This window comes from Suncus etruscus, chromosome 11, assembly GCF_024139225.1.
Source record: "Suncus etruscus isolate mSunEtr1 chromosome 11, mSunEtr1.pri.cur, whole genome shotgun sequence".
Lineage (NCBI taxonomy): Eukaryota > Metazoa > Chordata > Mammalia > Eulipotyphla > Soricidae > Suncus > Suncus etruscus.
Genome location: NC_064858.1, coordinates 81,061,689 through 81,079,103, shown reverse-complemented (window position 1 = coordinate 81,079,103; position 17,415 = coordinate 81,061,689). Strand labels below are relative to the sequence as shown.

Below are 17,415 nucleotides of genomic sequence, written 5' to 3'. Positions count from 1 at the left end.
CTCAGGGATTACACCTGGCTCTGCACTCAGAAATCGCTCCTGGCAAGCTTAGAGGACCAGATGGGATGCCGGGAATCGAACCCAGGTCTGTCCTGGGTTAGCCGCATGCAAGGCAATCAATCACCCTACCTCTGTGCTATCTCTCCATCCCCAGAGTAAACTCAGATCTCTCTCTCTCTTTTTTTTTTTTTTTTTTTTTTTTTTTGTGGTTTTTGGGTCACACCCGGCAGTGCTCAGGCTGGCAGGCACTGGGGACCATATGGGACTCCGGGATTCGAACCGATGACCTCCTACATGAAAGGCAAACGCCTTACCTCCATGCTATCTCTCCAGCCCCGTTTGTTTGTTTTTGCCAAATTCTGGATTTTCTTTTGTTTGTTTATTTGGGGGTCACACCCAACGGTATTCAAGAGTTACTCCTGACTCAGAAGTCAGGAATACTCAGGAATACTCCTGGCAGGCTCATGTAACCACACGGGAAGGCCGGATCGAACCTGGGTCAGCCGTGGGCAAAACTGCTTGCAAAGCTCTACCCACTATCGTTAGGGGGCCCCGACTTTACATTCTTTGCAGTTTGTTTTGTTTTGGTCCAGGAGAGGATGGAACTCCTGGAGCCTGGCTAGGTGGGTCCTGCCTCCATCAGGTTGACTGGGAGCTCTAAAGACATCTACTTGGGAGGGGGTGGGACATGTGCCCCCCATCCAGGTGACAGAGCGGGGGCACCGGGGCCCCCCAGGAAGGCGAGGGGAATCCCAATTGGCCTGCTGCCAGAGCTGTTTCCCCGTCTCTGGGGACCCCCAAAAGCCTCGTCCCTGAAGACGGGAGAGAGACCCCCACATATGCTCTTACTGCGGGCTTCCCGCCCCCCAGTCCAGAGGTGATTCCTTTTCCTCTTTAGGACATTCTGCGCTCCCACTTTTTTTCAGACTCCTTTTCCGAGAGTTTTACGTGGTGCATCTGGAAAAGGGGGAGGAGGGAAGGGAAGCGGGGAGCAGGAGTGGGGTGGGGGGGAAGCGCCCAGGCCGCCCAGGCCGCCCCAGCCTAGACAGCCAGCCAGTCTCTCTCTCCGGGGCTGGGGCGAGCGGAGTTGCAGAGGCTTTCGGGGAGGGGGGCCCAAAGCCCCTTCGGGGTGGGGGGCGCAGACTCGGCGTTCCGGGGACCCAGGAATGCCCCCCCACCGACCCCCCCGGCTGGCTGGGGGAGGGCTCAGCCGCGAGTTGGGTAAACTCCTCCCCGCGTTGAGTCATTCGCCTTCGGGACGTTTAGGAAGCGGCTCCGGGTCGGTGGCCCCAGGACTGGGCAGAGCCCGGGCAGGGAAGATGGGCAGCTGCACGGCTGGCTCCCCGCGGCTCCGGGGGCCCCGGCATCGAACCCCCAAACCGCCGCCGCCGCTGCTGCTCCTGCTGCTGCTGCTGCCGCTGCCGCCCAGCGTGGGGGGCTTCAACCTGGACTCCGAGGCCCCGGCGGTGCTCTCCGGGCCCCCGGGCTCCTTCTTCGGCTTCTCGGTGGAGTTTTACCGGCCGGGGACCGACGGGTGAGTGGAGCGGAGCGGGCGGCGCTGGCATGGGGAGGGAAGGGAAGGGAAGGCGAGTGGGGGGCGCGGCTGGAGCCCCGAAGGGATCCGGGCTGGAGTGCGAAAGGCGGAGTTTGGAAGGACCCGCACTGGACTTGGGGGGCCCCTGCGCTGCAGTTGGGGGCGGCCCGGAGAGAGCAGGGAATGGGGTGGGGGAGCCGTGGCGGGCGTGGAGAGGGCGTTGGGGGTCTGGAGTTGGGGGGGAAAGGGAGATAGATGCGTGGGGAGACTTGCGGCGTGGCGGGGCGTGGGGAGCAGAGCCGAAGTTGGGGTCCCGGCCGAGGCGGGAAGAAGGCGCGTGAATGGGGAGCGGTGGGTCCCGAAGCTGCGGTGGAATAGGGCAGAAGAGGGGCGCGGAGGCCTGGAAGGACTTTTGGGGTTGGGGGGGACCCGGAGACTCGAAGGCCATTGTGAAGACAGAGAACGGGTGCACCCCGAAAGATTTGCATGTTGTAAGGGACATGTGTGTTGTAAGGGACATGCATGTTATCAGGGACATGTATGTTGTGAGCCAGAGACTGAGGGGTCTGGGGGTTACGTGGGGGCCAGCCTCATCTCCCCTCCCCCCCGCGATCCGGCTGGGTGGACCCCAGGGGGGACGGCGGGGTCCTTTCCTCTTTCTCTCCCCTGACTCTTACTACTAGGCCTTCCACTCGCATCTGTTCAGAACTTGGGGGGAGTCCCGGGACCCTGGCACTGGGGGCGCGGGGCTGGGGGGCGGGCTGGGCCCGGGGCGGGTGCCTGGCTGGGTGTGCGCGCTGGAAGGGGGTGGGAGGTTCCCCTCTTCCTCTGGCTCTGGGAGGAAGAGAAGCTGATTTCCTGTAGTTTGCTCGGCTGCAGCTGAAGCAGACCTGGACTTCTCTGGCTGGGGTAGGAAGCTGGGCTCCCTGCCCCCCGACCACCCCAACCCGGGACTACTAAACCCGGGGAGTCTCTCGGGACCCTCCTTCCCAGCTCAAGAGGGTGACAGACAGACCCGACCCCCGTGTCTGAAAGATAGGAAGCTGCAGGCTCGAGGAAATCGAGTTAAAGCCCAGGCCAAAGAAGTTTTGTTTCCCTATGGGGGGTGGGAAGCAGGAGTTTCAGGGGCTGGACCGAGACACCCCCCACCCCACATGTGATTCCTGATCCTCCACAGTATCTGGAGTATATCCTCTTTCCCCTCCTGCCCTGAGCTCCCTCTGCTCCCTGCCACCATCACCCCAGCCCCAAGTATCATATCGGGGGTTTGATCCGGCCTCTCAGCTTGGAACTGTTTTCACACATGGTCCCCTTAACTGATCTTCACTCGTTTTCCTTTATTTTTTTTGGGGGGGAAGGGGGTTAACTTCAATAAGTCAGTTAACTTATCAGGGAAGGGAGCACAAATGTCTCCCTTTCTCTGGATCTCTTGGGAATGGGGGAAAAAAGAAAGGTGGTTAGGCCCCAGCTCTTGGTTCTGGTCTATCAAGGTCCCCACCCCCTGGCCTTTTGCCCAAACCCCATTGCATCACCCTGGCCTTCAGTCTCTGCCAGGCCTGGCCTCCCTGGCCTTCTCAAACTGCTTACCGCCACCCCAATGGAGTGAGTAAGGGGTGTGACCAAAGGATGGGATCTCTCTGAAGTCAGGATCCTGATCTTCCTCTTACTCTACCTGCAGTCCCACCTAACAAGGATATCCTCTCTCTTTAAAACACTCCTTTGAAATATCTGAGCTTTCATACACTCTGGATTCCTTCCCTAGGTGTCTGTCTGACCCTTGGCCCAATTCTACCTGGTCCCTAAATTCCTCTTCTCAAACAGGATTCAGCATCCTCATCCCTTCTTCTCTTCTGCTTCTCTCCTCCCAAGAGAACACAGATGTCTAACTTGCTCTTCATCCCCTCCTGTTTTCTCTTCATAACACTCTCTGAGAGCAAAACCAAGTGACTGCCATCCCCTACTACTGAGCCTTCAACCCCTCCTTCTGACAGCCAGGAACAAGCCCCTCACATGGGGCTATTACTGGGGAGGAGAACCTGGGGGTTCTTAGTCTCCCATTGTGAATACCCCATAGGATGCTGCAGGAGAGGGTTACAGTATGGTAGATAAGGACAAAGGGAGCAAAGCTTGAAGTTGACTGAGTTGGGTGTATCACTTACTCGTTTTCTATGTGACAAATTCTGACTCTAAGAACCTGGATTCAGAAAATAAGACACTTCCCATATGAAGCAGTTCTGAGGACTCATTGAGACAGCAAGGACCAGAGGTACCTGGTGCAGGGGCTGAAGAGAGAACCCAATGGGAAGAGTACTTGCCTAGCACATGGCTGACCCAGGTTTGGCCGAGTACCCCACATAGTCCACTGAATCTCACTAGGAATGATCCCTTTGTGTAGAAACAGGAGTAATCCCTGAGCACCAGAGGATGTGGTTCCAAAACAAAAACAAAGGCACCTGTTTGATAGAAGGTGGCACACGGGGTAACTGTTGCATGGGTAACCATCTATTTCTTTGTCAAAATTTCTGCCACCCATGACTTGTTTTAGCATTTGCTTATATGTAGCAGTGACATTCATTAAAATCACTAATATTCCTTTGTACTAGAAAACCCTAAACCTAACCCTATTATATTGTATACTAAAGTTGTCTGTGTCATAGAAGTTCTTTTGTGGTTTGTTTGTTAATTTGTTTGTTTGATGCACACACCGTTGGTGCTCAAGGGTTACTCCTGACTCTGCACTCAGGAATCAATCCTGGTAGACTCAAAGGACCATATTGGATGCCTTGTGGGGAGGTCAAAGCCCGTTCATCCAGGTACAATTTAGGAGCCTACTCCTGTACTCTCTCTAACTCTATCATAAAAGTTTTAAAATTAAAAGTTGGTTTTTAAGTCCATTCAAGAGCAGTTCATCATGTTTTTGTTTTTGTTTCAAGGCTACTCCAGGCTCTGTGCTTGAGAGTTGCTCCTAGAAAGGGAAGAGAGGAGGTAGATGGTACTAAGGATTAAAAACCAGATTTTCCTCTGCATACAAAGTTTATGCTCTATCCATTGACCTATCTCTGGTCCAGCCCATCATTTTATAGATAGAGAATCTAAAGCTTGGAGAAAAGAAATAATGTGGTCCTGGGTATTAGATTAAAAGATGTTGGCCCGGGAAGGTGGCGCTAGAGGTAAGGTGTCTGCCTTACAAGCGCTAGCCAAGGAACGGACTGCGGTTCGATCCCCCGGCGTCCCATATGGTCCCCCCAAGCCAGGGGCGATTTCTGAGCGCATAGCCAGAAGTAACCCCTGAGCGTCAAACGGGTGTGGCCCAAAAAAAAAAATGATGTTGGCCCACTTGTTACCACTGCCCACCCCACAGACTTTTTCAGGCTGAGAGTCAAACAATAACCAGGTATTGAACAGGAACTTGGTTAATCAGAAGCCTAGCTGGAGAGATAGTAGAAGGAGAAGGGGGATAAATTGACCATAGCATAGATCAGAACTCTGGTCTAGGGATTAAGATTCCTGGCTTCCAGTTCCCATGTCAAGAAGAATTCGAGTGACCTTGGACATGTTGCTTCACTTCTCTGGGACTTAAATTTCTCATCAGTAAAATGTGGACAGGCGAGTAGGTCAGCCGTTTTTCACATGAACATATTATTTTTTGAAAAATTTCAGAGCCAGAGAGATAGCACGGAGGTAGGACATTTGCCTTGCATGCAGAAGGACAGTGGTTCGAATTCCAGCATTCCATATGGTCCCCTGAGCCTGCCAGGAGCGATTTCTGAGCCTAGAGTCGGAAGTAACCCCTGAGCGCTGATGGGTGTGACCCAAAAACAAAAAAATTCAAATGATATATATTGTTTATTTATTTTTGTTTGGAGTCCACACCCTGTGATGCTCAGAGACTACTCCTGGTTGTGCACACAGGAATCACTCCTGGAGGGCTCAGGGGATCATATGGGATAGGAGGGATTGAACCCAGGTTGGCTGAGAGTAATGCAAGAGCAAGGCAAGTACTCTACCCACTATACTATTGCTCCAGCCCCTCGAATGATATCTTATCATGGTATTCTATGTTAAAAGTGAGGATGGGAAGGAAAGATAGTACAATGGGTAAGGCACTTGCATGCCAATGACCCAAGTTTGATCCCTGATGCACATGTGATCTGATTCCTAGAGCCCTGCCAGGAGTGATTCCTGAGCTCAGAGACAGAAGTATACCCTGAGTACCACAGGGCACCCAAAAAAAAAAAAAAATAACAAAAGGAAAAAAAATTTTAAAATGGGGGAGAAAAGAGGAGGAAGAGATTGTTCTGAAGGAAACTGGAGGGGGTGGTTGCAGAAAGCTACTTAGTATATTTAGGGTAGTATACTACTCATATATAGAGACTTAGGATGAGGCTTTGCATGAGGTTTACCCAGTTCAATATGGTGCCCCTCAAAAGTATCACCATTAAAGAGCCCCAAGCCTGGAAGCACTAGTAGCTCTGAACACTGATTTCTATTGAAATAAATAAATGGAAGTTGATGGGCAGAAGCCTAACCTCCCTTACTCACTCCATGAGGCAGCCCTGACACAGCTATAAGAAATTCTTCAAGCTGTGGCTATTCTCACAAATGCCTTCCAGCCTGGCAGCATGTATCTCCAAGAACCAACTAGACTTTAGGGCTCTGAGGCCTCCAAAAAAGAAAAAAAAAAAAAAATTATGGCAATGAATTGTATGTTTTGGAAGAGTTGCATCTGCCAAACTGGATTGAGTAAGGAATAGCTGATTCTCTTTTCCCATTTTTTTTTTTTATCAACTGGAAGTTAGAACAAGAAGACATTCATAGCTGCCAATCAGAGCTTCTGACCAACATGAGATAACCAGCTTCGCCACATGAATTAATACATTTCCAGCCCAAAGCAAATACACTTGAGGTTCTAATTAGCCCAGGCTGCCTTATCAGGCAAATGCATGATTTCCGTTAGGCTTTCTGAAGAATTGAAAATAGCCCAAGGACCCTCCGTTGTTCTTGGACCCCTAAGAGGGCCCAAATGCTGCTGGGTTCAGGAAACAGAATGAGGAATGAGGGCATGTTATGTGCCATTCACTCAGACATGAGGCAGGCCTCTTGCATGGTCATGAGCAGGGAACTCCTTATTTCACTGATTTTGGGGGAGCTGGGGTAAAAGGACCATTGTGGATTAAAGCTAAAAAGATAGTAGGGGGGGTTGTGGGCAGAGAGATAGTTCAGCAGCAGGGCATTCGCCTACATGCGAAGGACCAAGACGACGGTTGTTCGAATCCCAGCATCCCATATGGTTTTCTGAGCCTGCCAGGAGCAATTTCTGAGCGTCGAGCCAGGAGTAACTCCTGAGCACTGCTGGGTGTGACCCCAAAATTTCCCCTAAAAAAGTTAAGGCACTTTCCTTGCACACAGACAGCCTAGGTTCTATCCCCAGCACCCCATACGGTCCTCCGTTCCCAAAAGTGTTCCCTGAGTACAGAACCCAGAGTAACCCCTGAACACCACGAATTGTGACCCCTTCCCCCAAAAAAGAAAAGACCACCAAGCCCTCCTGTAGAAGCTGGGGGGTGAGGAGGGAGAAATGCAGGTTGGGTGTGCTATTTATTCTTCTCACATGCTAGAACTCCCCGGCCTTGACAGCCACACTGCTCAAACTCCAGGGCCCTGAGCTATGTGCCTTTCAAGCTCTCAGTAAAGTCTCTCCCCTCCGTTTCCTCCCTAACTCCCCGCCACTTCTTTCCCAGATCACCACCACCCCATCCATAGACTCAGCTCCTCTGGAGCAAGATATGTTGGGAAAATTGGAAATGAGAGCAGGGTTCCTTGACCACAACCCTGTATGATCCTGGAAAGAGAATAACAGCGCCAGCAGCTGTTCAACCTCTTCACCTAGAGAAAATAATGGAATATTGCCAAAGGCTACATTGAATCAGTGCCTGACCAAAACCCTCACTCATGGCCCAGTGCTCAGTTTCAGTACCCCCAGGAACCCCTGCTGCCAAGTTGGAATCAGCTAAATCCGCTGGACCCGCCCAAACTAAAGGAAGGTGGCACCTTAAACTCCCCACTCTATTGGGTGCCTCACCTGTTGATCAACAGTTAACTGCTGCCTCTGGAGGGCCTTTCCCCGCTACCAATCGACCCCCCCCACACACACAGATGTATTGTCTAATTGAGAGGGGTGGGGCCTGGTGGGAGACAAACGGAGAAGTGAGGGGTTGGAAACAGACAGGAAGCCACAGGCTGTAAACATTTCCTGTCCCCTGGGCAACTGGGACTGGCACCCCACCCCCAGTGCTCCAGGAATTTTCACTCTTCACCCCCCCTCCATTCCTCCAGACCCTGTTTGCTCCTCCTCCAGAGCACCCTCACTCCCCACTGCAGTCCCTACCTTCTGCTGTCCCCACCCAATAGTACATTGGAACTTCCCTTCTGACCCTTCCCCTCGATATGCCTGGTCCATTAGGGGAAAACTTCTTCCAATAATACTCCAATATGGGGCCGGAGAGATAGCATGGAGGTAGGGCATTTGCCTTGCACAAGGCCAACACAAGACAGACCCGGTTCGAATCCCGGTTCTCCAAGCCTGCCAGGAGCGACTTATGAGCGCAGAACAATGAGTAGCTCCTGAGCATCACCGGGTATGGACCCCCCCCCCCTCAAAAATAGTAATACCCCTATACCATCGGACTCCCAGGCCTTGATGACCTCAGCTCTAATTCTCCGTTTGAGCAGATAAGAGTGCTGCTGGTGGTGGTGGGGGTGCTGGAAAGATAGCTCAAGAGGCCTGAGAGCAGGAGGTCTAAGTTCTATCCCCTGAGCACTGATAGGAGCAATCCCTGACCACAGAGCCAGGAAGAACACAACCATTTGTGACCCCAACCACCCCCCTCACATAAAGTTTTTTTAAGAAAGGCTTAGGAAACTATTCTAACGTCAGTGCAGGGAATTGCTGAGAGCAGAAAGGAAACATAAACCAGATCAAGAGTTGAGAAGCCCGAGATCTAAAAGTTGAGGGTGATGAGAGGAAGGAAAGAGAACCTAAAAATTAAAATCAAGAGAGCAGGCAGTTACCAGGGCAGAAGGGGAGAGACTGGGAAGCAGTGCCAAACACAGATCTGGGTGGAGCCCAGAGACGAAGGTTGGCAGGGATATTGGCCCAGGCCTGGTCCACTTACCCAAGCTGCCAGCTGCAGGCCTCATGGCACTCCTGGAAGAGAAAGCCTAGAAGACTGAGTGCTTTTTAGAGTTCTGAGGGATCCTGGGAGGGCAGAAGCAAAGCAAAGGCAGAGTAATTACCCAGGACGTCATCACTCCTGTTGCCTGGGACCCATCAGATGCAACTTTCTCACCATCTACAGGGAAACCTAAACAGAAGTAAGACCCAGGGAGAAGCTCTGATCAGACTCTAGGGCCAAGATGCAGGAAAAGGCTGGAGAGACCAACTGGATTGGCAAATCCACACAGAGCCCCGGGTAGGGCCACCCAGGCCCAGAGGAACACTTTGTTTTCACCATCCTCTAGCTCCTCTGTTCAATACCACTGATTTCCAAGACTCACATTTTCCTCCTACACGCCCCAGGGCTGGGCAACCGGATGCCTGGGTCTTGGCCCAGAGAAGGATTTAGGCTTGGGAAGAACAGGAACAGGGTAGGTGAGCGCCCTGGGATCCAAGGTCACACAGCCAAGCCGAGCAGGTACATAAGCCAGAGGGAGGGTGGCAAAGGTAGCTAACCAGCAGAGCAAATGCCAAGAACCCAAGAATACCCACCTTCCATTCCCAGCACTGCAGGGTCCGCTGAGCACTGCTGGGAACAATCTAGAGCACAGAAACCAGAGTAGCCCTTGCACCCCACATGATATGGCCCCAAACCAAACAAAAAATGAAAACAGGGGCCCGAGCGATAGTGCAGCGATAAGGCATTTGCCTTGCACGCAGCGATCTATGATGAACTATGGTTCGATCCCCAGTATCCCACATGGTCCCCTAAGCCAGGAGTAATTTCTGAGCACAGAGCCAGGAGTAACCCCTGAGAGTCGCCAGCTGTGGCGGAAAAACCAAAAAGAAAGAAAACATAGTAGAAAGGGTCTGGGGTCCAGCCCCACTGTCCCCTCATCCCTTCCCTAACTGATGAGGTTCCCCTCTCTAACTATAGGGGAAAGAAGGGGAAGAAAGAGGGTGGCAGGAGGAAGGGAGGGTTCTGTTAGTGACAGCGGCACATGGGGACTGCCTGACTCCTGCCTGTGTGCCTCTGGCATCTGTGGCATCTTCTGAGATATAAATACAACCCAAGGGGTATCTACCCCACCCCCCATCTCAGCCAGCCCTGGCCCAGAGGCCTGGGCCCTTCCTGCCCAGGACAGGAGGCATGAGGCAGCACCTTAAACTGCCTCCTTTCCGCTCCACAGGGTCAGCGTGCTGGTAGGAGCACCCAAGGCGAACACCAGCCAGCCTGGCGTGCTGCAGGGAGGTGCTGTCTATCTCTGTCCCTGGAGCATCAATCCAGAGCCTTGCACCCCTATCAAATTTGACAGCAAAGGTAACCAAGCAGGGGGGAGGGGATTGGGAGGGACAGACAGGCAGCCCAGGCCGGCGGGCCACATGCACTCCAACACTCCGCCCAGAGCTGTGGCTCCCCCGTGGCATCCACACCACGCTCTGGGTCCAGCCCAGCCTGAAGAGGGCGGGCATGATTCAGAAACATGTGGCTCTCATTTCCCCTGAATCACCCACAACTCTGGGAGGCCAGGCCAGTCACACAAAGACTGGCAGAGTCACACAGACGATGCAATTCATTTAGCTCAGCACTAAGTGACAGCGCCTGGCTTTGGCTCCCTGCTGGTGCTGCAGGGGATTGAAACAGGATGTAGCCACTGCCTTCCAGGGGTGCTTACTGAGGTGCAGAGGCTGGATGAGGTGGATGGGAGCCAGATCACAAGAGAGGAGAGAGCCCCAGTAACAGCTAAGCTTCATGTCACACCCCCATTTAAAACACTTTACATACTCCAACTCACTAATCCTTTCAAAGTCGCATGAGCTTTCCTCCCCTTTTATAGGTAAGGAAACAGGTGAGGGAATTTGTCCAAGGTTATGGCGCTAACAAATGCTGCTTGGAGCAAAGACACAGAACTTGAGCCCTGTGATGCTGGAGATAAAAATGGGCAAGGAAGCAGAAAGTAGAGAGATTAAAAAGATGGAGGCAGTGGCGTAGGGTGGTGAAGATAAAAACATGAAACAGGCGGATTTTTTTTTTTTTTAACTTGAAAGGCATGGGACCAAGAGTTCAAAGCTCTTCACTAAAAGGGCTGATCTGCATGCTTGGGAATCCCCAGATTCCATCTCAAGTACCTCATGGTGCCCTGAGCACCAGTGAGCACTGAGTTGCGAGTACTCCAAGATCCTGAATGTCACAGGATGTACCCCCCCCACCCCAGATAAAAGACAAAAAATATGGGGCCAGAGAGATAGTACAGTAAGTAAACAGCTTGTCTTGCTCACGACCAACCCGAGTTTGATCCCTTGGACCACATTACAGTCCTCGGAGCGTTGCTCAACCTAAGCCCTGACCTGAATACCACTCAGGGTAAGCCCTGAGCACTGCCTGCTGTGGTGCAAAAGCAAAAACAATACAAATAAGACAAAAATTAAGCAAGCCCTATCTTGTCCTATGGAAGGCAAGATTGGGAGAGTCACATACAGGCAGACAGACAAACAGAGTCATAGAGGTAAAAAGGTCAAAGGAAATGCCCTTAGAGAAAGACTCAGCTAACAACGAAGAGCAGCAAAAGGTAACCTTTTGGTTTCCTTACAGAACTGATTCTTTTTGTCCCCACCCGCCTGACCGCTCCATGTCCTAACCCTCCTTGTCCCAGCTGAATAAGACGGGAGGGAGGGGGCCGGGCAGTGGCGCTGAAGGTAAGGTGCCTGCCTTGCCTGCGCTAGCCTTGGACGGACCACGGTTCGATCCCCCGGTGTCCCATATGGTCCCCCAAGCCAGGAGCAACTTCTGAGCACATAGCCAGGAGTAACCCCTGAGCGTTACCGGGTGTGGCCCAAAAAAAAAAAAAAAAAAAAAAAAAAAAAAAAAGAAGGGAGGGAGACCACTGTATCCACTGAATAGAATACACGTCTGGACACACACACACACCCCCAGCCTGTGTGCTCTGCACCCTGGTAAACCCTTGCTAGCGTCTGTGCTCTCCATTTGTACTTCCTCAAGGCTCTCGGACCCTGGATTCCTCGCTGACCAGCCCGGAGAAAGAGAAAGAGGAACTCGTGGAATACAAGTCCCTGCAATGGTTCGGAGCCACTGTGCGCGCCCATGGCTCCTCCATCTTGGTGAGGGGCAGTGAGCTCAAGTGTGGTGGTTAGGGGGCTTACACAAGCGAGAGACCTTGATGAGCTGATGCTAATCCACTTTTAGGCCTGCGCCCCTCTGTATAGCTGGCGCACAGAGAAGGATCCGGTCATTGACCCAGTGGGCACCTGCTTCCTTTCCACAGACAACTTCACTCACATCCTGGAGTATGCGCCCTGCCGCTCAGGTAGGGCAAGAGGCCCAGCTGCCCACTGCCTCCTCTCCTGAGTGTCCTCAGGGGACCCCAAGGCCCCACACAACCAACCCAACAGTCTTTTCATGCCCTCTGGTTCAAGAAGGGCCTTTCTCTAGCTCCTTCCACCTCCTTCCTCAAGCTCCCTCTTCTATTCTCCTTATCCTTTCATGTGGAACTCCTTTCTACAATTGTCACTCCCTTCACAGATTTCAACGGGGCCGAAGGACAGGGCTACTGCCAAGGAGGCTTCAGTGCCGAATTTACAAAGGTAAGAGGGTGAGCAGGGAGGGACGGGGCTGTCCAGTGCACAGCTGAGCAGATGCTATAGTCAACTCCTTCCCTTCCACAGACTGGCCGGGTGGTGCTGGGCGGACCAGGAAGCTATTTCTGGCAAGGTATGTCCTCCTTCTGCCATCTCTGTCTGCTGCTTCATGGTTCCATTTTCCCTTCCCCTCCCAAGTGCCAAATCTCCTCTTCCTCTGGGGTAAGGGAAAGGGGTTGCACTCCCATCAATGCTTGGAGGCTACTTCTGACTCCATGCTCAGAGGGCAGCACCTCTGGCAGTGCTCAGGAGATCATGAAGTGCTGAGGATTGAACCTGGGCCTTCTGCTTGCAAAGCACACTTACCCAGTCTATGGAGCCATCTCCCTGACCCCTTCCCTCACTTACTTCAAATTTAAACATCCTTTTTCTTTACAAGCTTTGCTTTCTTTCTTTTCGTTGTTTTAGGGAGGGTAAATTGTTTGGTTTTGGGTTGGGAGACACAATCAGCAGTGCTCAGGGGTTACTCCTGACTCTGCACACAGGGATCAAATCTGAGTTGGCAATGTACAAGGCAAGCACCTTATCTACTGTACTATTGATCTGGCCCCCTAAGCTTTACTTTCTTGGACCTAACCTTTGGAATCTACCTCCTCAGCCCCCTGTGTACCTCTCCCCAACATAGCTTTCTCCATATATCCATCCCTCCTCTTCTTCCTCCTCCCCAGGCCAGATCTTCTCTGCCACCCAGGAACAAATAGCAGAGTCCTACTACCCTGAGTACCTGATCAACCAGGTTCAGGGGCAGCTGCAGACACGCCAGGCCCCTTCCATCTATGATGACAGCTACCTGGGTGAGTGAGCAAGGAGAGGGGGCCATAAGGGATCCCCTCAGTGCCCCAAAGCAGAGAAGTGGGAGGCTAGCAGGGAGAGCCCCTCTGTGCCCTGTCCTTACCTCCTGTGTCCCTTCTCCTTTCAAATATCCCAGCCCTTCTGTTATTCCTGTAAGCAGGCTGACTGAGAAGGGATTGAAGAATGGGCAATAGAAGACAAAGGGGTCCCTAGAGCAAAAATACTAATATCCACACATCTGTCCCGTAGGATACTCTCTGGCTGTAGGCGAATTCAGTGGTGATGACACAGAAGGTAAGTGTAGCCCTTGGCTAGAACCAAGGGAGAGGGGTGTAAATGGGAACCCAGAAGCTTGGGCCACAGCAACTGAGACGCTACATCACCACAATTCCACTTTCCCCACCCTCAACCTGCAACTTTCTCTTCTCCTTACAGACTTCGTGGCTGGTGTGCCCAAGGGGAACCTCACCTATGGTTATGTAAGAACCAGTTCCCCATTCTATTCTCTCTGGGTTTATCACACAAAACCATGTAAGGCTGTTTGCAAGAGTTCAAAAGTGGATCCGAATGTCAGCTTAGTGTCAGGCCTGGTGACACCAGTTCAGGCACTTGCTGTGGCTGAATCTGTTATTTATTCAGACCCACTTCATTCCCAAAATCCTTGGGCCCCTTTAGCCCCCCGTGACCCTCATTCTTCTCTGTATAATGGGCTAATAATAGTTCTGAGCTCACAAGACTCTTGTGAGAATGAAATGAGATAATGCATGTGAAAGTACTTGGTGAGCTGTTAGGCAGTGTGCCCCAGTAGCTGTTATTATTAGATCTCGACAAGTGCTCAAAAAAAAAAGGGAGACAGATAATGCCAGAAGAGTTTGCTCAATGAGCACCAGCTGTTGAAGCAAGGTAAGGAGATGACTGAGCCATTGCAATGAGCCAAAAGGTGCCTTTTAGCAAGTAGGCCAGAGAAAACAGGAACCTCCAGTCTGGGATGGCGCCCCCTGCCCCTAAGCCTCAGGTCTGTCCTCCCTAGTGCGTCTGGTTTTTTTGCTCTCATTTCTAGCCAGAGAGATAGTGGGTAAGGCACTTGCCTTGCATGTGACCAACTGATTTCATTTCGGCATTCCATATGGTCCCTCAACCACAGCCAGGAGTGATTCCTGAGTGCAGAATCCCAGAACACTGCCATGTGTGACCCAAAAACTAAAGAAAAAAAAGAATCACTCTCATTTCACATATGACAAACTGAGGCTCTCAGCAGTCAGGTGGGTTGTTTAAGGTCATGCAGTTAGGGGCCAAAGCAATAGCACAATGGGTAGGGCGCTTGCCTCGCACAAAGCTGACCCAGGCTTGATCCCCGACATCTAATATGGTCTCTTGAGCACTGCCAGAAGTGATTTCTAAGCACAAAGCCAGAAATAAGCTCTGAACAAAATTGGATGTGGCCTCAAACAGCATTTCTCAGCCTGGAGCCAAGATGAAAATAGTCTAAATGGGGTCGGAGAGATAGCATGGAGGTAAGGCATTTGCCTTGCATGCACAAGGTTGGTGGTACAAATCCCAGCATCCCATATGGTCCCCTGAGCCTGCCAGGAGCAATTTCTGAGTATAGAGCCAGGAGTAACCCTTGATTGCTGCTGGGTGTGACCCAAAAACCAAGAACAAAAAAGAAAATAGTCTGAATGGCTTAGGGCCGAGAGTGGGGTTAACTGCTATGATAGGGCACTACAGGAAACACAATCAAATAGGGACTACGGTGGGGCAATCAAGAATCATAGGCTTAGATGAGATGGATATTTAGGGAAATAAACTTTGCAGAACAGGGATGGCTCAAAAAAAAGCTCATGAAGGATCAGTGGTGATGGGTCCAGAGAACATCCTAGTTAGGTGTGTGAAGAGTTAGACATAGTGCTGGAGAGACAGCCCAGATGACAGGAGCATATGCTTTGCACATAGGTGCCCTCGATCTGAGTCCCTGCATCACATGGTCCCCTGAGCACCTCCAAGAGCAACCCTCAACATTAAGTCAGTAATAGCTTTTTTTTTGGGGGGGGGGGAGTCACACCCGGCAGCGCTCAGAGTTTACTCCCTACCTCCATGCTATCTCTCCAGCCCCTTAAGTAACTTCTGAGCTCCACCATATGTGACTCCCAAACACCAAATAAAACACAAGAGACATGGGGAAAAAGGGTGTTAAAGTGCTGGCCAGGAGCTGGTGAGATAGCGCAGTCATAAGGCGTTTGCCTTTCACGAGGCCAACTCAGAACGGATACAGGTTCGGTTCCTGGCATTCCATATGGTCCTCCAAGCCTTCCAGGAGCGACTTCTGAGCACAGAGCTAGGAGTAACCTCTGAGCACTGCTGGATGTGACCCAAAAACAAAAAAATAGGAGCCGGCGAGGTGGCACTAGAGGTAAGGTGTCTGCCTTGCAAGCGCTAGCCAAGGAAGGACCACGGTTCGATCCCCCGGCGTCCCATATGCTTCCCCCCAAGCCAGGGGCAATTTCTGAGCACTTAGCCAGGAGTAACCCCTGAGCACCAAACGGGTGTGCCCCCCCAAAAAAAAATGAAAACAAAAAAATAAATAAAATAAAATAAAATTCTGGCCAGCATAGCAGTCACCATCAGCAGACTACTTGAGAATGAAAAAAGAGCTTGAGGGCCGGAGAGATGCAGTGAGGTAGGGAGTTTGCTCTGCATGCAGAGGGACAGTGGTTTGAATCCCGGCATCCCATATGGTCCCCCAACCAGCCGGCCAGGAGCGATATCTAAGTGTAGAGCCAGGAGTAACCCCTGAGCACTGCCGGGTGTGACCCAAAAACAAAAACAGAAAAGAGAGCTTGAGCAAAAACAGATAGTTTAGGGCTAGAGAGAGGTAAAGAACATCCAGCTGACCTGTGTTCAACCTCATATGGTCCCCTTGAGTCCCACCAGGACTGATCCCTGAGTGCAGGAAGAACACTGAGCACTGCTGGGTGTGACCAAAAAAAAAAACAAAACAAATCAAGCAAAAAAGTGGATAGGTCCCAGATCAGATTCTCCAAGACATACATCCAAACAACAGCCAAGAGAATTTGGACAGCGACTGCAGAAACCCCCATGGGTTTTCAAGCCAGGATTCTGCTCTAGGCAACATACCTGCAACAGGAAGGGTGTGGTGAAGGGAGAGCCTGAAGCAAAGAGATGGACAGCTGGACAGCAGGCAACCTCAGTCATGAGATAGGGGTTAGTCCGAGGTAAATAACAAGTATAAGGAAGAGCAGAGTTGAGACTTGAAGACTGGAGATGGGGAGATGGGTTACTTTATTGTTCGAGGTAGCTACAAAATGTCTGAGACATCAGCATGCATTTATTCAGTCACTCAGCTAATTATTTTATTTTGTTTATTTATTTACTTATTTTGGTTTTGGGGCCAAACCATGTGGCACTCGGGTTACTCCTTGCTCTGCACTCAGAAACTGCTCCTGGCAGGGCTCGGGAGACCATATGGGATGCTGGAAATTGAACCTGGGTCTGTCCTGGGTTGGCAAGTGTACAAGGCAAACGCCCTACTGCTGTGCTATCACTCTGGCACTAATTTTATTTTTTTGGTTTTTTTGGGGCCACACCCATTTGATGCTCAGGGATTACTCCTGGCTAAGCGCTCAGAAATTGCCCCTGGCTTGGGGGGGCCATATGGGATGCTGGGGGATTGAACCGAGGTCCATCCTACGCTAGCGCTTGCAAGGCAGACACCTTACCTCTAGCGCCACCTCACCGGCCCCTTCTTTTTTATATTTTTGGTTCACACAGCCAACAGTGTTTGGGTTGGTCTTATTAAGGTATTTGGGAGTTACTCCCAGCAGTACCAGGGATTGATCCTAAGCCTCCAGCCTTCTGAACTATTTCTCTCTCTCTCTCTCTTTCTCTCTCTCTCACTCTCTCCCCACATTCTCTCTACCCTCTCTTTCTCTCTTTCTTTGCCTCTCTCCCTCTCTCTCCACTCTGTCTCTCTCAACCAAAAACAAAGCCAAATTTCTGTCCACACTGATTCTCCATTCTGTGGGGAGGTAGATAAATGGGTAACCTGCCTGTAGTTAACTTGTGATATGGAGAACGATTGTCAAGTTGTCCTGGCATGGAGTCACTCAGATAGAGATGGGAACCTAAGAACAAGCTAGGGGGGCGAGTGTCTGGGTCTCTAGGAATGCCTGTCCCGAGATGTCCTGCATCCCTGAGT

At 51.4% G+C, this 17,415-nt stretch overlaps 1 protein-coding gene across 1 annotated transcript in view; it reads left to right on the top strand.

Annotated features, from left to right (window-relative positions):
• The first annotated feature begins 1,166 nt into the window (after nucleotides 1–1,166).
• The window catches only part of ITGA5 (integrin subunit alpha 5), a 33,689-nt gene continuing 17,440 nt past the window's right edge, over nucleotides 1,167–17,415 (top strand). Inside the window, exons 1-9 of the mRNA XM_049783647.1 lie at nucleotides 1,167–1,534; nucleotides 9,941–10,071; nucleotides 11,752–11,870; nucleotides 11,956–12,076; nucleotides 12,292–12,353; nucleotides 12,435–12,480; nucleotides 13,076–13,201; nucleotides 13,449–13,493; nucleotides 13,635–13,678. Coding sequence (XP_049639604.1) covers nucleotides 1,167–1,534; nucleotides 9,941–10,071; nucleotides 11,752–11,870; nucleotides 11,956–12,076; nucleotides 12,292–12,353; nucleotides 12,435–12,480; nucleotides 13,076–13,201; nucleotides 13,449–13,493; nucleotides 13,635–13,678 — 1,062 coding nt within the window. The remainder of the gene's footprint in view (nucleotides 1,535–9,940; nucleotides 10,072–11,751; nucleotides 11,871–11,955; nucleotides 12,077–12,291; nucleotides 12,354–12,434; nucleotides 12,481–13,075; nucleotides 13,202–13,448; nucleotides 13,494–13,634; nucleotides 13,679–17,415) is intronic.